The following is a 23,260-nucleotide window of genomic DNA, read 5'->3' as shown; positions in this document are numbered from 1 at the left end:
CACCCAGAGAGCTCCTTCATTCTCCCCTCGCTCAATCAGGTACTTGAAACAGCACATGACTCATGGCAGACTTGGCCAAGACCAACAGCATTAGGCTTCCATTGTTTGAGAGCTGAGTCCAAGCTCTGTGAGTGATTTCTATGAGGGGGGCCCTTGTTGTTGCTTACATCGCAGCTCTCTAGAGTCATGGAAAGAAATGACCACCCTGAAGGCACAGAGAAGGACAGCCCCATTCTTCCTTAGACACCAGCTCTTGAAAATCATGCCAAAGTAGTTCCCTCTGAGAACTGGCCATAATCCCCAAGTTGTGTTTATTGTGAAGTATTCACCGAAGCTGAGTTTAGTGGAGAACTGCTGAGTTTCAGAGGCAAAGACTGGCAATGCTACACCTGGGACTAGTAAGGATGAACTTACCATTTAACTCAGCGGTCTGCTGTCAATGTCATCTGCAGTTTAGGGCAAACCTCAGGATTTCCATGTGGGGAGAAAAGCAGTCTGTATTTCCCAACAGAAACAAAATGGGTAGTCCTAAGCCATAAAATCAAAGAGCAGTACCAGTTAAGGGGTCATTAAAAGTTTGACAAAGTCGGCTTGGCACCTGTAGCACAGTGGTTATGGCGCCAGCCACGTGCACTGAGGCTGGTGGGTTCGAACCCGGCCCGAGCCAGCTAAACAACTGCAACAAAAAAATAGCCGGGCATTGTGGCGGACACCTGTAGTCCCAGCTACTTGGGGGGCTGCGGCAAGAGAATCACTTAAGCCCAAGAGTTTAAGGTTGGAGGTTGCTGTGAGCCTCTACAGAGGGCAACATAGTGAGACTCTGTCTCAAAAAAAGAAAAATAAAAAAGTTTGACAAACTAATACTCTCCAAGCAGTGCAGATGATGCTTTAATGCCTGAGTAAAGGAGGTCGAAACCTTGTCAATTCCCAGACTCAAAGGAGAAATCGAGTTGCTTCTCTTGAAGAACATTCTTGTGAACTACTGCTACATGAGAAATGCAAAGAGCTCTTGCATCTCTGGTATGGTAATTTCTGTGCTCACCTGGGCACCAATATAGGAAGAATTGAGTAGAAATTGGTGAATTTGGTGACTACAGGGAGTGGGTGGGCACAGAGGGATGGGGTGGGGGAGGGGGAAAGGAGTCGGGTAGAAGTCATCGGGAAGTGATGGCTCTGACTGCACCTTTCTGAATAGTTTTGCCTTTGATTGCCATATCATGTTTTGCATATTCAAAATAATTAAACCAACGAAGTGAAAAGGTAGGGAACAGAAAGTACCTGTTTCTCCCTAACACAACTGAAACTTGTCTACATCAAAGCGGTGAGACTTGAACTCTATAATTTAGGAACGTAGATGTAGCTTCCTCAACTTTGGAGGGCTTTGAAAAGAGAATAGACACACACAAGGTCTATATAATCCCCCCAAAAGGTAACAAGCATGAATACCCTTTTTTTTTTTTTTGAGACAGACTCTCACTATGTCACCCTCGGCAGAGTGCCGTGGCATCACAGCTCACAGCAACCTCCAACTCTTGGGCTTAAGCAATTCTCTTGCCTCAGCCTCCCAAGTAGCTGGGACTACAGGCGACTGCCACAGTGCCCGGCTATTTTTTTGTTGCAGTTGTTTAGCTGGCCTGGGTAGGGTTTGAACCTGCCAGCCTCGGTGTATGTGTCTGGCACCGTAACCACTATGCTATGGGCGCCGAGCCTGAGTACCCTTTTGAGGTTATGAGACATCATCAAGGCTGGATCCAGGCACCATGTGGTGAACAGGTGGTTTGTCTTTGAATCTTACTTCCTCATTTCCTGCCTTCTCTTCCCTCCTCATACCTCCCTATTCTGTTCTCTCAGCTTGTATCCATGCTTAATAATCTCTGCTAAGGCAGAAAGACAGGAATTTGAAGAATAACCTTTGAGTCCATTATAGCCTGCAGACCAGCTCGCGTCCATCCGTCTGCAGACCAGCCCCTGTCCATGGCCTGTTAGGAGCTAGGCCAAACAGCAGGAGGCGAGGGGAAGCTTCATTTATAATTATAGCTGCTCCCCTGTATTACTGCCTGAGCTCTGTCTGCTGTCAGGTAAGTGACACATTCTCATAGGAGTATTCACTCTACTGTACACTGCGGCTGTGAGGGATCTAAGGTGTGTGCTCCTTGGGAGAATCTAAGGCGTGATGATCAGAACTGGAGATATAATGTACTTGAATCATCCCCAAACCATCCTCATCACCAGCTGGTGGAAAATTATTTTCCATGAAACTGGTACCCGGTGCCAAAAAGTTTGGGGTTTTTTGGATTATAGTACATAGAGGGCTAGACAGTCGATGCTTCAATCACCTCTGGTAAAGGGGCTGGAAAGATTTGAAACAAGCATTTAGCATATGTGATCAGTGTATGTGTTCAAATCCTGATGGAGGTAAACCAATACCAAGTGAGCCTGCTGGCGTGAAGAAAAATCCTGAGTAAACTTCATTTTGCTTCCTCCGCATCAACTCGGAATGGGTGTAGTCAAGTTCTGAGACAGAGAGATCTGGACAAAAGACTGAGTATCCAGGAGCTGTTAAGGGTCCAGATTGGTCAGAGAAGTTCTGGCCTAACCAGGGTATCCCCTTCATTGACAGTATCATTTGGGGGTTAATTTGGACTGCCCCTTTGCCTATATTAATTAGCACTAGAAAAGAGAAATGAAGAATAATCTGTCAAAACACTCACTTCATAGCACTTGCCCAAAGAACTTATTCTTGTCTTTTATTTTTAGCAATGACATCAGCTGGGTTAAGTTTTGGTTTCTAATGAATTGAGTCCATTCACATCCGCCTCTACTGAATATGGCAAATGGATTTTCATTACAAATCTACTACATTTAGAGAGATTTGGCAAGCTCGACGTTAGATATCCAAAGATTTTGAGAAATTCAGCAAAGTGGGAAGGGCTGCTTCATTTATTGGTTACGTATTTAAAGAGCCAATTTCAGAGAACTCATCAAACTAACATGTGTCTGCTCTCTTCAAAGTCTTCCTAATTGGTTTTGTGTACATGTGTACATCTCAAAAGAGTTTTCTCCAGCTCTTGGAAACCAGGAAGTGTTATGTAAAGTGGTAACTACAGCTCCCTGGAGCCCAGTCTTTTTAGATCTGAGCCATATGTTACGATAAATAAATAATCCCAGAAGTGCCTCTCTGGCTTCTGGCAAGGATGTAATAATTTAGCTGTGAGGCTGTATAACGCCTACATTTAACAAAAAAAAAAAAAAAAAATTCGGAGAAAAGATTTCACATCTTGGTATGAAAATGAGAAAGGCCCACTAACAATAAAAATTACATATGTGGAAAAGATATGGGGGCGGCTTAACTCAGGGCTGGAAAGGAGAAATACTAGAGATTTAAATATCAGTTGTTGGGTTCAAAGTCAACAAAAAGGGGAAAGAGGAACTCACCGACAACAGAAGCATCAAATAAGCAGGCGCTGTGTAACTGTCCTCATACAAAGGTCTCTGATTAATTCTGAACCTCAGCCCTGCAGGACAAACTATGGTTTCTGGACTTAATTGATGTCATGGTAGAGGTTTCTGTGAGATAAAGCTGTGTATCCCAGGTATATTTTGAGGTAACAAAAACCCATTTGTATTGAGCCTCTGAATTTGGTGTGACTGAAGTTGTTTGCCAAGGGTAGTATTTATAGCCACATGACTAATCATTATGGCAAAGGCCAAACCACAGAGATGAATGGGCGGCCATTAGTCTGCAGAAGCACCTTGATGGAACAAGGATGGGAGGCTACACGCTTGGATTTCACCAATGGTAGATATAAAAAATGCCCTATCTTTTAAAAAATACATTAAAAAATACTTTTTTTAAAACTGCTATTGGGACATGATTCAGTGTCTTCAAACAAAAAGATCTTTGATACATTTCCTTCAGAACCAAACACTGGGCAAAGATGTTTTGTTTCCTCTGATGAACTGAACTGTTTCCTAAAATTATACACATACAAAAAAAAAAAAATGCTGCAACCAGTAGTTTTTCTTTTCCTAGTTTAGCGGGTGGCTCAGAAGCTCTCATTCTTCTCAATCAGAATTTATTCTGATTATTTATTCTTCTTTTTCCACCTTTACTTCATGGTTCATTTTGGTTCTTAAAACCGTTTTTGCAACCTCGATCATCTTTTTTCTGAAGTGGGTGGCATATAAAAAAGGTGCAATTAATTCAGGGATTAAAAATGTGCCTCTGAAATAAGTGTTTCAATGGCACTGTGTTCTCTTGGCAGAATGTTTTCTCTCCCCTCACCATTATTTATTTATTTGAAGTGAAAAATAACAAGAAAGCAGAAGATAGCAAATTGAGGGCAGAAGGTTTGTCTGGAAAATTCCAAGGAGCAAACAACTGACAACATACTACCCTCTGAAACAGATTGGTGCTAGGGAGAATTCTGATTTCTATATTCAAAGACTCCTTTTCTCTTGGGCAAACCTAGTTGGGAGCTGATTTTAGCTCGCTCTTTTCTCAATGCTCAAACAACTGAAATTACAAACGTGCCCCTAGGTGCTGCCTTCACCACAGATGTCTGGGATGGGAATGTGGATGTGTTTCTGTGTAGTCAGACACTGGAAGGTAGAACTTGTAAAAGGAGTGGACTTAACATGCAGGAGAGCACCTGCCAGAGTTCCTGTCCTGCTTGCTAACAGCATCTGCAGATTTCTAGGACATCCATTGTGATTTCTGTGTTTGTTTCTAACTGTCTGCAGTTGCTAACAAGGTTTTAGAGATTAATAATTTGCTAGTTGAAAGATTACCGGTTCGGTAGACATGCAAGGGTCTTGGGGCTATTTTTCTTCCAAGAGGCAACATCTGGCTTTGTGTCTGTGTGTTGAGTTTTGAAGAGGAAAGATTGTGTGTTTTTAAAGGCATGGGGAAGATATTCACTACAATAGATAGTAGATGCCAATAAATGTATAAAAAGATAACTGAAGAGTTTAGGACAGCAGGGAGAGGACCGGTCGGGCACTTGGAACACCTGAGTTCTCTTTTTGCCTGGCCATTACCTAGTACAGTGGGGACAGGGGGCTGCTTGCCAGTGGGCCCCTCATTCATTCTCCACTTCTCTCCCTGCTCCTAGAGGCTGACCTTTCAAACTGCACTGTGTAAGCTCCCCTGCATCTGGCGTCCCACAAAAGTGGAGAGACAGGAAAACCGAGCTATCTCTGGCTGTAGAGACTTTGATGCAGATGCCTCCCGCAGGGGCCCCCATTCTGCCATTCTGGCCCTTCTTCTTAGCCTTCTCAACCTTTGCTTTTAACCCTGCCCAGACAGTGATGCCCCTAGGTGTAAGTGATACCCTCAAGGTCTTTTCACGTGAACCATGTGGGGCAGATTCTGTTTTCAGCCAGGCCTCTGACGGACACAAATGGTGACCAGCTTCAGCAAACTGAAAATGAGTTTGGAGTAATGGGTTGAATTCTAAACAATGGGTTGGATTCCCTGGCTCACAGCAGTGGTGTCTGGATTCATTCCTGGAGGCTGCTAGGTGGGAAGATGAGCCGGTGCCCACATGCCTGGGCCTTCATAAACAGCTGTTTTATCTCAGGAGAAACGTAAAGCCCAGTGAGCTTGTCCACTGTTGCAGAGGTTCACATTCAATTTTACTCACCAAAGACATTAATAACGCACGTGGGCAACTGGGGTAAGATTTAAAATTTTTTAAAATGATTTTTAAAATTTTTGTTTGTTTTTAAATAACTTGACAAAAGGGTGGAAAGATTGTATAACAGGGTAGTGAGACCGGAGTCCGGGCTTCATTCTGTTGGCAGAACTGTCCCAGGCCCTTGCAGGGAGCTAGAAATGTACATAGTTACAGGAGGGAACCGGGGAGGACTTGGCAAGGAGGGGAAGCCGGAGTCTTTCATATTTACACATTATATATGTACATATACTACATCCAAGTATGCCAGTCATTTGTACCATTTCCCAGGAAGACAGGATGCTCGCCGGAGTGGGGAGGGCAGCCGGGCGCAGGCTGGGGCTGGGCTCACAGAAGCTGCAGGAGCTTTAGGGACTGCAGGAGGGCCCCGGGCTCCGCAGACGCCAGGTACTGGCAGCAAAGCCAGTCCTCCAGCTCCACGCCCCGCCTGCGGTCTACCGCCTTCTCTGCGAACTTCATCATCACCAGCGCCCGCTTCACGTCGATCCAGTTGTGCAGGGTGGCGCACAGCGCCTCCTCCGAGGAGCCCGGCTGCTCCACCAGCTCGCGCCGGGGCCCCCAGAGCAGGCACTGCAGCACGCGCTTGGCCTCGCCGATGCGCACGCGCTTGATGGGGTCGGCCTCGAGCAGCAGGTGCGCCAGCTGCTGCAGGCCCGGCGAGTAGAGCGAGCGCGCGGGCAGCGGCGGCAGGTCCTCGGGCCGGTAGTCGCGCTCCCGCAGCCGCGCGCGCACCTCGAACGGGTTGGGCTGGTGCAGCAGCTCGTAGATGAGGATGCCCGTCTGGAACTCATCGAACTTGCGGTACTGGGAGGCGGACACGATCTCGGGGGCCAGGCGGGCCTGGCTCTTCTGCTGCTGCGGGTTGGGGGCGCCGCCCGGCTTCTGCTTGGCCTTCAGGAAGTTGCTGATGATGAGCCTGGGCAGCTGCTTCTCGGCGGGCGCCGCGGGGGCCGGGGACGCGGCGGCGGTGGCGGCCTGCGGGGCGCAGTGCACCAGCAGCAGATTCTCCAGGCACAGGTCGCGGTGGATAACCCCGTGCTCCTTCAGGTGCTCCAGCCCGTTGCAGAGCTGCAGGAGCAGGAAGCACACGCGCCGCTCGTAGGCCTCGGGCTCGGCCTGGTGGCTGGCCGCCGAGTCCCGCACGAAGTCGGAGGCCGTCTGGTGCGGCACCTCCCGGGTGATGACCACCACGCAGTCCTGCTCCGGGGCAGGCGGCTGCGCGGGCGAGGCGGGCGCGGGGTCCTTGGGCGCCTCGGGGGAGGTGAGCATGCTGGAGGGCACCGAGGCGACGAAGTGGCCGCAGTCCTGCTGGATGTTGAAGTGCACGGGCACGGACGGGCAGCCGTAGGAGGCCGTTTTGGGCTCAGGGGTCTTGCAGATCTGTGAGGGAAAAGGAGAAGTGAGCTCCAGAGCAGAAACTGGGGCTCTGTCCAACATATGGCGGGGACAGTTGAGTCTCCCTGAGGAAGGCAGGTGCACTCAACTCCTTTCCCTACACAAAATCCAGCTCAAAGTCACCACACCCACTTAAGGGTAAAAGCTAAAATACACCCATTTTGGAAGAAAACACAGGAGGGAATCTTTGAGAGCTTGGGTTGGGCAAATACATCTTGGCTACCACATCCAAAGCATTGAATTTAAAATGAAAAAGTTCATAGACTTAACTTCAAAATTCAAAACTTTTGTGCTTCTCAAGACACCAATATGAAAATTGGAAGACTGGCCAGTGCCTGTGGCTCAAGGAGTAGGGTGCCGACCCCAGATACTGGGGGTGGCGGGTTCAAACCCGGCCCTGGCCAAAAACTGCAAAAAAAAGAAAGAAAGAAAAGAAAAAGAAAATGGGAAGACAAGTAACAGATGGACTGGGAAGAAATATTTGCCAGCCATATACCTGCAAAAGGACCTGTATCTAGAATTTACAAAAAACTCTTACAATTCAGTAATACCAAGAGAAACAGCCGAATCAAAAAGTAGGCAAAACATATGAATACTCAATTCGCCAAAGATGTAAGTGGCCATAAGCACCTGAAAAGATGCTTGACATCATTAGGCACTAGGACATGCAAATTAAACCCACAGTGAGATGTAATTTCACATCCTCTAGAATGGCTAATTTACTATGTGGCAAATGGGACCCTCACCCATTGCTGGTTAGGAGTGTAAAATGCTACAGCCACTCTGGAACACAATTTGGCATTTTTTTTAAATGTTTAAAAAGTTAAACATCAATGACCGTATGACCCAGTGAGAGGTGGAGTACTGGAAGGAAGATATTGCTGGGTCCATAGGGTGGGCTAAGCAAATTCTCACAAGGCCAATTAGAATCTATGCAGGGATCCCACCTGGAACAACAGCTTCTTGATAGCGGATGGTTTGATGGCTGGTCTGCTCCCTTCTTAAAGAATCTCAAAGGGCTGGCCTTTGCAAAGCCAGTTCTGGCAAAGTTCTCTTAGGTGACTCTAGTTTCTAGAAGCAGGTACATTTGCAATGCCTAGTAGCTGGCGTAACCTGCAAGGCTAATGCTAGTGGTGCTGCTATGCAGTAGGCACAGACTTTCCCCTCAAGGGTGAGTCACAGCAGCTTAAAGAAAACAGAAAGTTCTCCAGGGAACAGGGTAGCCAGAGCGTCTGCCCAAGCGCTCCCTCTGAACTGAAGATAGAAATAAAAAAAACAGATGATCTCAAGCACCTCTGTGGGAAGAGTGCCTGGGGAACCCACACAACTACGTCTTTATCTTCTTGTACTAAAGACAGCACCTCCCGCCTAAGGATCTCCAGCAATGCTTACCCTCACCCAGCAGCCACTCAAATGGAGAATCTTGCACCAGCCACCTGGCCCTCTGTCGGGCCCCAGTTTCCCTGTTATTCCACTGAAAGGGACTGAAAATGACAAATGACCTCCTTTCTCAGACAAATACTATACAACCTCATCTATACATTATACAGAGGCAGGGATCGGTATGTACTCCCAAGAAGAAAGGCATGTTATCCCCCACCAATCCCCAAAGAACCCTTCCTTCAGGCTGCTAGTTTGGAATGATTATGAAGCAACACGATGCTTATGAGTGATGTTTTTAGAAGTTCTCTTGCAAGCACCTTTCCATAGAGATATGTTTATACTGCCTCTATATAAACCTTCTCAGTTTGAAACCTGGCATACAAGAGTTCAGCCTCTGGGGAAATTCTTTTAAAGCTAATTGAGGGCAAAGGTGGGTAACACATGAATTTAGTAATCCCTTTATTATAGAGGGAGAATGGAAATAAAAGATAAATACGTTTTACTCAGACATTGCTTCCTATTACACTAAGAAAAATATTTTTGTAATACAAGACTAAAGGACATTGTTACAGGATCTTTCTTGTTCCAACCTACCAAACTGTACTCCATTTTTAAATGACAGTCATCTGGGACACTATAAAACCAAAAGAAATTTGGGAGAGGGAGGTCATCAAAAAGAGTCTTGCATATAAACAGTGCTTGGCCAGCCACTGTCTGCCCACTGCCCACTGTCTGCCCCCCTTCCTTGGGGGGAAGGATATCACCATTACCTTCTCACTCCCAACAGATACTAGACTCTTAAATGTGAGAGGCACCGTGCCAGCTATGTGGTTTTCATGTAGTGTTTCATTAAATCTCATTCACCTCCTCTTCAATAAACAATGCTGGGAAAATGGGATAGCCATAGGCAGAAGAATGAAATTATACCCCTGTCTCTCACCATATACAACAATCAACCCAAGATGGGTTAAAGATATAAACATAAGACCAGAAATTATAAAATTACTAGACTAAAACATAGGGAAAAATTGTCAGGACATTGATCTAGGCAAGGATTCTTTGGCTAAAACCCAAAAAACATAGGCAACAAAGCCGAAAAAATAGACCAGCAGGGCTATATTAAATGAAAAGGCTTCTGCACAGCAAGAGAAACAATCAACAGAGTGAAGAGACAATTTTTTGAATCAGAGAAAACAGTTGCAACTCTTAATCTGACAGTGAACTAATACCCAAGGGACTCAACTCAATAGTAAAAATCTTTATTTTTATTTTATTAATTAATTAATTTATTTTTTTGAGATAGAGTCTCACTATGTCACCCTTGTAGAGCGCCGTGGCATCATAGCTCACAGCAAGCTGAAACTCTTAGGCTTAAGTGATTCTCTTGCCTCAGCCTCCCAAGTAGCAGGGACTACAGGTGCCCACCACAATGCCTGATTATTTTTTGCTATTGTTGTTGTTGTTGTCGTCATCATTGTTGTTTAGCAGGCCCGGGCTGGGTTCAAATCTACCAGTCCCAGTGAGCTACGGGCGCCAAGCCTCAATAGTATAAATAGATAAATATTCTCTTTGAAAATTAGCAAAGACATGAATGAACATTTCCTGAAAGAATACATACAAGTGGCCAACAGGTAAATGCAAAAATACTCACCATCACTAATCATCAGGGAAAAGCAAATCAAAAATATGATAACCTCTCACTGCACTTAGAACGGTATTATCAAAAAGGAAAAAAATAACATGTTGGAGAGGACATGGAGAAAGGGAAAAAAACTTTTTTATACTGTTGGTGAGAATGTAAATTAGTTCAGCCACTATGGAAAACAGTAAAGAGATTTCCCAAAAAACTAACAGCAGAGCTACCATCGGATCCAGCAATCCCACTACTGGATATTTATCCAAAGGAAAAGGAATCAATATATCAAAGGGACACCTAGACTCTCATGCTTATTCCAGCACTATTCACAATAGCAAAGACAGCAAATCAACCTCACTATCCATCAATGGATGTTTGGATAAAGAAAATGTGGTACCAACCTTTCTGGAAGGAGGAATGGAGAAACCTCAAAGCACTCAAGCTAGACCTCCCATTTGATCCTGCAATCCCATTACTGGGCATCTACCCAGAAGGAAAAAAATCCTTTTATCATAAGGACACTTGTACTAGACTGTTTATTGCAGCTCAATTTACAATCGTCAAAATGTGGAAACAGCCTAAATGCCCACCAACCCAGGAATGGATTAACAAGCTGTGGTATATGCATACCATGGAATACTATTCAGCTATTAAAAAAAATGGAGACTTTACATCCTTCGTATTAACCTGGATGGAAGTGGAAGACATTATTCTTAGTAAAGTATCACAAGAATGGAGAAGCATGAATCCTATGTCCTCAATTTTGATATGAGGACAATTAATGACAATTAAGGTCATTGTGGGGGGAGGAAAAGCAGAGAGAGGGACGGAGGGAGCGGGGTGGGGCCTTGGTGTGTGTCACACCTTCTGGGGGCAAGACATGATTGCAAGAGGGACTTTACCTAACAAATGCAATCAGTGTAACCTGGCTTATTGTACCCTCAATGAATCCCCAACAATAAAATAAAAAAATTAAAAAAAAAGAAAATGTGGTACCTATACACAACAGAATACTATTTGGCCATAAAATCAGAATGAAATCTTCCATATTGCAGCAATATGGATGACACGGGAGGTCATGATGTTAAGTACAATAAACTAGGCACAGAAAGACAAATAGTGCATGTTTTCATTCCTACGTGGGAGCTAAAAATGTAGGTAGATGACATGGAGACAGAGAGTGGAATGACAGACAGATAGCCGAGGCTGGGAAGGGTGTACGGGTGGGAGGTGGTGGGTGAAGACAGGTTGATTTATGGGTGCAAAGACACAGCTCAACTGGAAGGAAGTTCTACACCTGGTCCCTACACGATCCATGCATGTAACAAAATTTGACATATACCACATAAATAGGTACAAATATCATGCCTGAAAGAAAGAAACAGACTGCCCCAAAGGACTTCTGCTTCCAGTATGAGGACTGAAACAAGATGGGAGGGTATTGCTTTGTTCTACCTCTGCTGGAAATGTGCACATGGGGAGGCTCAAGCTTTTTCCTGCCCTGCACATGTCTCAAATTGAGTGAAAAGTGCAAGTATTTATGTTAGCATTGCAGATAAATTGTAGTGGGTCAATGATTTCACAAGACGGAATCCACAAACGATGAGGCCTGATAATACCTACCCCAAGGCCTGTTCTCTCCTCTGAATAATGGGGGCCATGATAGATCTTTCCTCACACGGTCATTGCGAGGATCAAATGAAATAATGTAGGGGCGGCTTTCAGCACCAGGCCCAGCCCGCAGCAGCACAATGGGAAAGGTTGCTATAGTGACTGCTCTTGCCATGTCCACTGTAGCCTGATGGTGTTGCACAGCCACGCAGAGCTGGCTAGCAGGTATTGTACAAACGCAGAGAGCATGCAGCTGCCACCAAGGGACCTGGGAAGTGTTTAAGGCCCCCCTTTTCTCAGGGGTATCAAAGGCCTGGATCCTGCAAACACTTTGGGCCCAGAGCTCCAGTGGAGCCGCTGACTTTTTTTCAGAGATGTAAATATAGGAGAAGAATAAATGGCAACTAGGTTGGGCAAAATCATCATGCTCGGCCTCTGGCAAGGGCTGCGCAGGGCGCATGTTAACCAGCCCCGTGAGCCCTGGGCAAGACGCCCAAGATCATTCTACAGCGCTGAATGTTGTGTGTGGGGGTGGGGGGGTGGGGGAGGGTTGTGAGGCAACTTGGGGAGACGGGAGGCTTCTTCTCAATCCTCATTTTCCCAAACACTCTGCCCCCCATCATCACCCTCCTTTCATTTTTAGGGGGTCCTGCACTCAGATTTTAGCTCTCAGACTTTGCACACACTTTTGGTTCAGCTCAAATTTCAAACTTTTTGCTGAGCCAAGACTCATTTTAAACTTTGGAACCAGGGCCTCATGCTTGGGTGAAAAATCTGGGCTAAGTCACATCGATTAAATAAAAAAGGCCCAGTGGCTTAACACAGGTCCTTAATTACTGAACTGCAGTTCTGCATGGCTGAGAAATGAAACAGCTTGGAAAACGCACACACAACTAATAATTTTTTTTTTCTGCCACATATTCACGCAGTCGAGCTGCAAAAGCTGAAACAAGACGGGAGAGTATTACTTCATCTCCTCAGTTCTGCAGGGCCCTGAGCCCATGATGGAGGCCCCAGCATCAGGGGCGAGCAGGTGTGAGCCTATTATTGTTAACTGGGACTCTGCAACCATGGCTCATGTCTGATTGCAGGCGGCTCCCTGTTTAACATGCACTGATGAAGTAAGCTGGGCCTCTGACAGGCGGCTGCCGGCTGGCTGGGAAGGAGACAGCCCCCCTTCACACACACACACAGGCCCCACAGACTCTCAGATGACTCTACTCCGTCTACACTGCAGCGCTAATGAAGCCCAACAGCTGCACATGGGAAATGATGCTTTGCAACTCCCACCCCTCACCCCCCAATTACCAGGCCAGGCATATTTGCAAATTGGCGCTGTTGTTCCTGGTAATCTCGTTCTAAGAATTAGCATACTCTCCATATTTGATGCTATTCTCCAAAGTTCCTTTTTCACTCGGTACAGATGGTCCTTGAGCTACTGCGTCTCCAGGCAAGGGAGATGGGGAATGCCTGGGATGGTCTTCTTTAGAGGACCAAGGCATTTCTTCTGGTTCCTTATAGCTTAAATTTCTACAGAAATAAGGAACAATCCTTGCTTTTCACATCCTCTGGGAAAGGTGGATTTCTTCTGCATCATTTATTGGCGAATTCGGCTAATTGTACCTTATCCCATGAGGCTCTAGAATCCAAGACACACACCCCAATCGCTCATTGATATACAAAACTAAACAAAATGAAACAAAAAACCTTTGCCCCGAGGTTTGGATTCAGGGGCAGAATAAGATACCTTGTGCCAGGAGACTGTCTCTCAGTTCTTATGATAGTCACCTCTCTTTCTATCACAGGCTTTTCCTCCTCGAACTGGAGAGAGAAACTGTGTCTTGATATTGAATGAGTCTCAAGGTTCAGCCCAGGAGACAAGAGTCAGCAATGCACTTGAACACAGGAAAGGTTCAAGGTGGAAGCAGGATGATTCCCAGATCATGTTCTCAGGTTCACTGGGGCTAACGAAAGCCAAGAACTTCCTAAACACACCTCCATCCCCTTGGCTTTGGAGAAGAGAAACTCAAATGTTAAGTCTCTTCTTTCTCTCTCTTTTTTTTTTTTTTTTTTTTAAGACAGAGGCTCACTCTGTCACTCTGGGTAGAGTGCCATGGCATCATAGCTCACAGCAACCTCAAACTCCTGGGCTCAAGCTATCCTCTTGTCTCAGCCTCCTGAATAGCTGGGACTATAGGCCTGCACCACCATGCCCACCTCATTTTTCCATTTTTAGTAGAGATAGGGTCTCGCTCTTGCTCAGGCTGGTCTTAAACTCCTGAGCTCAAGCATTCCACCGGCCTTAGACTCCCAGACTACTAGGACTATGGACATGAGCCACTGTGCCAGCCTCAAATTTAAGTCCCTTGCTTTCAATGAGAACAGAACCCTGGATCTGAGCATACAATGATAAACCCAGCAGAGTCATGTTCCGCTCACAGGGGGTCCAGTCACTTTTTCCTCTACTGGACATAGCACCATCCTAAAAGGAAGGAAAACTCTGACATTATTTTTCTTTGAATTTTGGTTGGAGAAGTGGCAGGGAAGGATGGCTTGCTGAGAAAGTAGCTGCTGGATCCAGATAATAAAGAGCCAGTACAGTTCAAGAAACAACACCGTGGTACCTCATCCAGGGTGTCCGTGTGTTTTCCAATCAGTGCCTGCTGTCTGGGCCACAAGGTCCAGCCTTCTGTGCCCTTCATCTCTGTACAATCAACTGGGTCTTCCTAGTCGCCAGTGCTGTAGCTTTTTCATAGGAAGGCAGCAAGTAATTATTGCCCCTTGAACATATCAATCCCAATCTCTATTTTATGGTGGTGTCAAAAATTTCTTAAAAGAAAAATCTCAAAATAAAATTCCCTATAATTTCTTTAGCTAATAATCATACCATTTTAAAAACTTTTGCTGGTGGCCAGGCATGGTGGCTCATGCCTGTAATCTTAGCACTTTGGGAGGCCAAGTCAAGAGGATCACTTGAGTTCAGGAGGTCAAGGATGTTGTGGGTTATGATTGTGCCACTGCAATCCAGCCTGGGCAATAAAGTGAGACCTTATCTCAATTTTTTTTTTTTTTTCTGGCAAGTGAGCTAGCCCACTGAGGCCATTCCAAGTTAGTTCACTCTTTATTTTTCTAACTGGAAAGAAAAGGAATGTCTTGGAACAGCTGAAGGCAGAAGAGAGCTCAGGGTGCCCTTTCTCACTCTTCAATAAAAGCCTGCCTTTATAGAAAGGGGATGGACCCTCCAGGTATTCAAGAAATATGCAAGGAAGATGAGAATGGAAGCCACAGGGAAGAACTAGAGCCCATGGTGGGAACCACAGTGGTTCAAATGGGTGTAGATGGCTCAATTAGCTCTTGCAAAGCTGCACTTAGAGAGTAATGAGGTAGGGTAGCAACAGCCCTGATCTGTGGTTAAAAAGCTGTGTCACCATGGGCTAGTCACTTCCCTTCTCTGAATTTTACTTATCTCAACTGGTGGGGTCTTAATGTAGGCTTTGGACACAGACAAACCAAGGTTCAAATCCACTTCAGTCACAGCTGAAATGGGCAACTTACATAATCACTAAATCAAGTTACTGTGGGCAACTTACTTGATCCTTTTGAGCCTCAGATTCCCTATCTAGAAAATCTACCCATCCCACAGAGTTACGGTCAAGATTGCAGGTAATGTAGTTAATACACCTAGCCAAGAGTCTAGTTAGTTGTATAGTATATGTTCAATAAATGTTGTTATTCTTGTTTTTTAAGACAACACCTAGGTCTAATACTGCTTCTGGCCCTAACATTTGAAAAACAGTATCTTAATTGTGCATCCCCCTGCCTAGATTACCAGCTCCATAACGGACCTTATGTTCCCCTCTCTATACTGAGATCATGGCAAAATGCCTAGCATATAGTAGGCATTCAGTAAAACCCAACAAGCTGAATGACTCTGTTGCACTGAAAGGCACTTGTTTCCTCAATCCCAACTGGATCACAGGGGCTCATTCCTGAAAACACAGAATACATCCTATATTCACCTGCATTTCTCACTGTACCATGTCCTAGGCCAGACAGAGAGTGCAATCGCTGGGCTCTAAGTGAGAAAAGGACTCTTAGGGATCAAGCCTCCTAAAGCCCAGAGAGGTGAAATGATTTGCTCAAGCCAGAATTCCACCCACGCCAGGACCTGTCAGGGGTGCCGTGAAGGGAAGCAGAGGGTGGTACCTACTTTCACAGCATAGGTGCTGCCGGGATCCTCCGAGCAGGTGGCACAGTAATAAATGGCATCTCCCGAGTCACAGCAGGGCTTGTTACAAGTCAACTTGAAGAGCGACCAGTTATTCTCACTGAAGTGGAGCTCCTTCTTCTGACCACCCATGAAGAGGTCCTCGCACTTGGCCACGAGGCGAGCCAGGGACTGGGTGTAGAGGCCCCCCAGCTTGGTGTAAGTGCCCTCCTTGCTACTGATGCTGCTTAGGAGACTGTGGAGCTGAAGCTGGGTGCTACAGGTGGACGCCTGGCTGGACACGCTCAGCTGGGAGGACGAGGCAGAGGGGGCCCCTTTGTACTGGGGGCCAGGACTCCCACGGCCACTTTTGTGGCCCGCCAGCCCTGGCGCTGGGATCCAGTGGCCATTGCCTTTGAAAGCTTTCTCCAGAGGCTCAGAAGAGAAGCCAGGATGGTGGCGGCTCTCAGAGTTCAAGAAATAGCTAAAGCGAGACTCATGGTGGACGTTGGTTTCTGAGTGGCTTAGGCTCAGCTTGGGGCTTGCTGGCCGGGGCTTGGGGGAGCCTTGGGTCCAGAAGAAGCCATCTGGAGAAGAAGCTGCCCGGCTCACTATCTTTTTCTGGGGGAGAGGTGGGGGCTGCAGGGGCCCACTGGGGGACACATTCTCGGTGGAGCCCGAAGGGAACGGAACGGGAGCAAAGAGCTGCTTCCCACTGATGGTGGGTGAGTGAGCCGGCTCATACGATGGACCTGAAAGGAGAAAGAGAAATAATCAGAGCAAGGCCAAGGCCATTTGGTTCCAGGATTCTGCAGGCCTGCTTTCTTTCCTTTCCTTTCCCTCCTTCCCTTCCTTCCTTTCTCCCTTTCTCTCTCTCTCTTTCTTTCTTTCATCAAAGCTATTAATTTTATTTCATTTTTCTATTTCTCACATAGACTATATGTGTACAGTGGACAAAAATCAAAATGAAAAACGGTGTGCACTGACAAGTTTTCCTTCTTCCTTCTTCCCTAACTACTCAACCTCTCTCATCAGAAAAAAAATAAAACTACTGCCAGTAGTTTCTCGTGCATTCTTCCAACGAACAGAACAAATGCACACGCGCGCACGCGCGCACACACACACATCTACACATCTAAGGAAAGAGAGCCAACGGTGGCTTTCAGGATTGGAATATTTTCTTTCCCACCTTGGAAGAGAGTTCACATTCAATACACAGATCTATCTAGTTCTTTTAAACAGCCATACCATAATATATTGTCATATGTTGTATCACAATTTATCAAACCAATCCCCTCTGGGTGGACGCTTATATTTTTTCAAATATTTTACAAACAGTGCTGCAACAATAATAACAAACTTGAGCATGTGTGGTTTGACTGGATTTAAAAAAAAAAATCAGGTTTGTAGAGGGTATAATTAATAGTTTACCTATAGTAAAATTTTTGCTTTTAGCGTGAAGTTCTTGGAGGTTTCACAAACATTTTGCTGGCTTAGGGGGCAGGGACAGGTCCATAGGGACTTTAGAAAGCAAGAGAATGTGATTTTGTAAAGGTGGAAACATATTTTAAAAGAAAGCAGGTGGGGCGGCGCCTGTGGCTCAAGGAGTAGGGCGCCGGTCCCATATGCCGGAGGTGGCGGGTTCAAACCCAGCCCCGGCCAAAAAAAAAAGAAAGCAGGTGGTTGCAAGGCCCCACAGTTCCCAGAATGGTGCCTTGGGATACTGGGGGAAGGTTCAATTAGGGACACAGGTGCCCACATAGCGTGGGGTCATTCAGCAAACCTGTCTAGGCGGCACACAAGAGGGTGAGAGGGAGCCCCCAGAACCTGCAAGGTAAAGGGTGGGCCAAATTCTTCTTCCTTTTTTTTTGAAACTGAGTCTCACTATGTCGCCCTCAGTAGAGTGCTGTGGCGTCACAGCTCACAGCAACCTCCAACTCTCGGGCTTAAGCATTCTCTTGCCTCAGCCTCCCAAGTAGCTGGGACTACAGGTGCCTGCCACATCACCTGGCTATTTTTTTGTTGCAGTTGTCATGGTTGTTTAGCAGGCCTGGGCTGGGTTCAAACCCCCAGCCCCGGTGTATGTGGCCAGCTCTCTACCCACGGAATATGGGGGCCGAGCCGTGGGCCTCCTTCTTATTAGTGTATAAAATGGCAGCTTCACAATGAAACAAGAGTTTAAACAAGAGAAAAAAGGCAGATTGAAGCAATACTCATTTCCTTCATTCTAAGAACTGACACTCAGATGTATCTTCCATAATGTGCCCCAGAAGTTGCCAAACACACGTACATACAGAGGAACAATGGAGAGCTGCAGCTAAATGTACTTTTATTTACAAAATATTCATTACAAAATATTATAAAGAATTTCCCTATGTGTTGATATAGTAACAAAAAATATTAAAAATATCATACAATATAAAATATAATATGAGCTTGTTAATCTTTTCCTAGGTATGGTGACCTTTGGGACACCCTCTATTTTAGTAACAGCTTCTAGGAGAATAAAAGAAACGTTAACTATAGTCATAACTTGTAAAATAGCCTATCATCCTGCAGGTGAAAATGGGAGACAAATAATAGGTCTTAGATTCAAGGAATTGGGTTCAGAGGATGTGCCCTTCTCATTGAGTTCCCTGAGTCACATCATCTTAGTCACATCAGCTTAGTCACGGCACCATTAGGGCAGAGCTGCACCTTTCCTGTCTGGGCAGTGGGGCCAGAATGAAAAAGGCATAAGAAATGCAGAGGGCGGTGCCTGTGGCTCAACAGAGTAGGGTGCCGGCCCCATATGCCGGAGGAGGCGGGTTCAAACCCAGCCCCGGCCAAAAAAAAGAAAAAAGAAATGCAGAGGCCTGGCCAGGCGTTGTGGCTCACACCTATAATCCCAGCACTCTGGGAGGCCACGGTGGGTGGATCACTTGAACTTAGGAATTCAAGACCAGCCTGAGCAAGATGAGACCCTGTCTCTAAAAAGCTAGCTGGGCAATGTGGTGGGCGCCTGTAGTCCTAGCTACTCGGGAAGCTGAGGCAAGAGAATCACTTGAACCCAAGAGTTTGAGTTGTGATGCCAGGACACTGTACTGAGGGAGACAAAGTGAGATGGTCTTAAAAAAAAAAATCTAAACTAAAATGGTGTAAAATAAAAAAAAAAAAAAAGAAAAAGAAAGACAGAGGCCTGAGGCAAGGGGAGGAAGTCCCCTAAGGAAGCAAATTTGTCTAGAGTCCTGTGTCACCTCATACAGATGAATTTGACCTTTCTGGGGCTGCTCCTAAATAGGTTTTTCTTTTTTTAGACAGAGTCTCACTCTGCCACCCAGGGTAGAGTGCCATTTCGTCACAGCTCACAGCAACCTCAAACTCTTGGGCTCAAGCAATCTTCTTGCCTCAGCCTCCCAAGTAGCTGGGACTACAGGCGCCTGCTACAATACCCGGATATTTTTTTTGTTGCAATTGTCATTGTTGTTGTTTTCGCAGTTTTTGGCCAGGGCTGGGTTTGAACCCGCCACCCCCAGTATATGGGGCCAGTGCCCTACTCCTGAGCCACAAGCGTCGCCCAGTCATTGTTGTTTTTTAGCAGACCAGGGCCAGGTTTGAACCCGCCAGCCTTGGTGAATGTGGCTGGTGCCCTAACCACTGGGCTATGGGTGCTGAGCCTCCTGAATAGTTAATAACCTTCTTTACTCACAATAAGCCTTTTCTGCTTTCTTCAACACTAACCCCAGCACCAAGCCCCTCAGATCAAGACTGGGTCTCCTTACTTGCCCTACTCCATGGGAGCAAGGTGGATGGCCATGTTCTCCAGGCCCCCGGCTCTGGGCTGGGTGGGCGCTCATGATTTTCATGCCTCAGCCTCACTGACTGGGACAGAATCAGTGGATGATGGCAGGGGCTCCAGTCCAGCACAACCTCAAATGCAAAGCTCCGGGGAAGGCAAAGTCAAAGCACAGTCTATTCAACGCAGTAGCTGGGGACCACCAGCCTTGAGCAAAGAGAAGCCCTGTGCAGCTGAGCAAGGCTGCCGGGCCCCACACCAACACCGTCCTGGACAGCACCCTCTCTCACCGGGCCCAGGAGGGAGCATGTGTTTCTCACGCTCCCCTCTCCCTCCTTCCTGCCTGCAGTAGGCAACCCCTCCTTCTTTCCAGTGCGTTATCAAGATCATGGTTAACCTTCCCACTTTGCCCTGCTAAGCTAATGACAGGCGGGGCTCCTACTGGGGAGGCCGAATGAGTGATTTATACCCTTTCCAGGAGGGCTCAGGTTAATAATAAATCAAGCAGCAGCAGCCAGCTTGTACGCCCATGAAATTTCCCCTCCATTGTCAGAGTGGAGGCTGCACAAGAAACAGGCAGCGGGAGAGATCTCCTCCCCGCAGATCTCAGCAGGCTCTGAAACCCAGCATGGGTCTGCCGTCCCACACGCCACAGGAAAGCCACAGAAGGAGGCTACGGCCCTGCTGACTTCCTCTTTCTAGCCCTCCTCCTTCTAGTAGAAGAGGCTGGGAGAGGAGGAGGAAGGTGGGGGGAGGATCACTCACTAGCTCCTAGGCAAAAAAAAAAAAAAAAGGGATGGTGACACCACCTATCTGTGAGGCTCTCAAAGGACACAAAGTCTCAGCCACCAAAACCCCAGCCTGATGAGTGAGAGGGCTGGCCATGGTGAGCACAGCAGCATTTCCTGACCTTTCCACACCATCCAGGTGTCTAAGCCTCAATTTATCATCAACAGGGCAGCCGGTGGGGTGTGACCAGATGCCTCAGTGACAGAGACAGCTAGTCTAGTCCCTTTTTAAAGCCTTAGGCTATTTCCCATCTTTATTGGTTTCATTTTCCTTGTCTCTAGGGGGGCTTTTTGACAGCTTACAAGATGCCCCTCTCTGCCTCTACCCTGAGTCAAGGTGAGCAGCAGAATGAACCTTCACCAGCTGTTGGCCTTACCCGGCTGAGTTTCCTCCTTGAAAAAATGACAGATTACATCACTGACGAGGCCCCTCCCAGCACTAACCGTCTATAATTTTAGCCACCCTCTCCATTTTCAACCTTTCCAAACATGCATTTTGTCTCAAAGCTGCCCCTGAAAGCAAACGCCCCTGGACGGATAGTTATCTCACCTCAGAAGCTCCTCTCTCTAGCTGCAGTTCAAACAGCTGGCAGCTGAGGAACTTTCCAATCTATAAGGACAGCAGGAATCTTTCAAAAAAAGAAACAGTAACATTTCTTATTCTGTAGATTATTTGGGTTTTAGACTGCATAACTCATGTGTCGGGGCAGCCGGGAGGAAATGATTTTCTCTTTGCTCCACCCACTGCCAGGTCCCCTTGCTTTATAGTGGGAGTGTTAGTCAGTGGTTTTTATCAGATCTATAGGCCACAAGTGCTTGGGTAAATCTGGCAAGGGACATTAGTAATCTGGAGGGAGGTGTGGCTCCAAGGATTAGCACACAGGCTAGTTAATTTTTTTTTTTCTTTTTAGAGACACGGTCTTGCTCTGTTGCCCCGGCTGCAGTGCATTGGTGTAATCATAGCTCAGTGCACCCTCAAACTCCTGTGTTCAAGTGATCCTCCTGCCTCAGTGTCCTGAGTAGCTGGGATTACCCACAGAGCTTGTCATCACATCTGGCTGTTTTTATATTTTGTAGCGATGGAGTCTCACTATGTTGCTCAAGTTGGTTTGAAACTCTAGCCCTCAAGCAATCCTTCCTGCTCAGCCTCCCAAAGTGCTGGAATTATAGGCATGAGCCAAAGCACCCAGCCTAGTTAATTTTACTTTATTTCTCAGATATTGTGAGTTTATTACTCATCAGAGAACAGCCCTGCACAAACAAATGCTCCTTAGCTACAAACTTGCCCCAAAAGGCCTGCAGTTTCACAAACCTTACCAGATGAAGTAAGGTTCACCAGCAATTTCACAAACCTTACCAGGTGAACCAATGTGGACTTTACATGGATAACTTTGCGTATTATGTACACATATTATGATTTTCGTATTTGGGGAAAAAACGCCTGGTTCTGTGACCCACCTTCCAACCTGATGCATCCTTCTGAACTTGGGGCTCCTTGAAGCTCTCCAGGTATGGGAAGAGAGCTGGTGAAAGCCCAGAATTCACTCTGAGAGCCCCCAGACCCCTCAGAGTCCTATAGCCTTGCACCTGTTAACATTCTTAGGGCTACTCTGAAGTAGATGCTAACCTGTGGCCTTTCTAGATATACCAGTGATTTCTCCACCATGTGATGAGCAGTCGCTGTCTTTTATGGGCTCAGAAGCCACTCTTTTTTTTTCAGTTTTTGGCTGGGGCTGGGTTTGAACCCGCCACCTCTGGCATATGGGGCCAGCACCCTATTCCTTTGAGCCACAGGCGCCCCCCCCCCCCGAAGCCACTCTTTAAAGACCCACTCTAGCTCTGTCTCTGTCTTGACTCTTAACTTGGGGAACCACCGCTTCATAAACACAGCCTTAGGCAACATAGCAAGTAGATTCTTACCATTTGTAGCAGCTGTCACGCTCTGGATTTAGCAGAGCCAGAAAGAAGAGGGAACAAAAAAGCCTCGCCATCTAAAATAGTTCAAAATTCACGGACAAACCACTAGTTCGGAAAAATCTGCTTCAAAAATCCTGAACAACTTTGGTCCACAGCCCATATTGTCAGGACTCCGCTCCAAGAGGCCAAGAGACTAACTCAAAACACATCCTGGTTTCACGCTGGTGTTTCTGAAGTCTGGCTTACAGCTGAAGGTGTAAAAGCGGTAAGAGTGGGAAACACTTCTCCTGAGCCCTTTACTTATGTCTTAGTTATATCACTGGTAGATTTTTAATGATTTTGCATGCTGATTGGGACAGAGGGCTCCAAAGCCCCATTCCTAGAGTTTCCTTCTAATTTTTTAATTCTGCATAAAAAGAAGTTTCTGACTATCCAGTAAAACACCCTATATCCCTTTAGTAAATGTGCTTCAGATGAAAAAAAAAAAATCGTGTTTCTAGAGGGCAGGTCCACGTCACATATGGCATGTTGGGTGGAATCTTAAACAGACCTAGGGGAAAGTATACTAGTTTGGTGTCATATTTAGAAGAGAAATCAGGATTTCAATGGCTGGGAGGAAGAGCTTAACTCCTCTGCAGAAATGCAGGCCGAAAGTTCAAACGTGGTTCTGTAAGGTTTCCCTTATTACAGGGTCCTCTCTTCTTGCTGGGTTTTAATAGGTACTTGTCATTGTTCTCCGCAGCCAGAATGAGAGCTGAGTTTACAGAGGAAGTGGTCAGTCCTGTTCTGGTGCTCTCTGCGCACAGCTCTGCTGCCTGTCTGACAGCAGCGGGGTCAGAGCAAATACAGAGA

General features: G+C 46.4%; 1 protein-coding gene across 1 annotated transcript in view; it reads right to left on the bottom strand.

The window, feature by feature from the left end:
* Nucleotides 1-2,611: 2,611 nt before the first annotated feature.
* Nucleotides 2,612-23,260, bottom strand: part of PRAG1 (PEAK1 related, kinase-activating pseudokinase 1) — a 59,731-nt gene continuing 39,082 nt past the window's right edge. The window contains exons 5-6 of the mRNA XM_053578349.1: nt 15,932-16,680; nt 2,612-7,076 (exon numbers count right to left, since the gene is read on the bottom strand). Coding sequence (XP_053434324.1) covers nt 6,024-7,076; nt 15,932-16,680 — 1,802 coding nt within the window. The 3' untranslated portion in view covers nt 2,612-6,023. The remainder of the gene's footprint in view (nt 7,077-15,931; nt 16,681-23,260) is intronic.

The sequence above is a fragment of the Nycticebus coucang genome, chromosome 24 (assembly GCF_027406575.1).
Source record: "Nycticebus coucang isolate mNycCou1 chromosome 24, mNycCou1.pri, whole genome shotgun sequence".
Lineage (NCBI taxonomy): Eukaryota > Metazoa > Chordata > Mammalia > Primates > Lorisidae > Nycticebus > Nycticebus coucang.
Note: the sequence above shows the minus strand (reverse complement) of the source record. Positions and strands in the feature narration are given on the sequence as shown.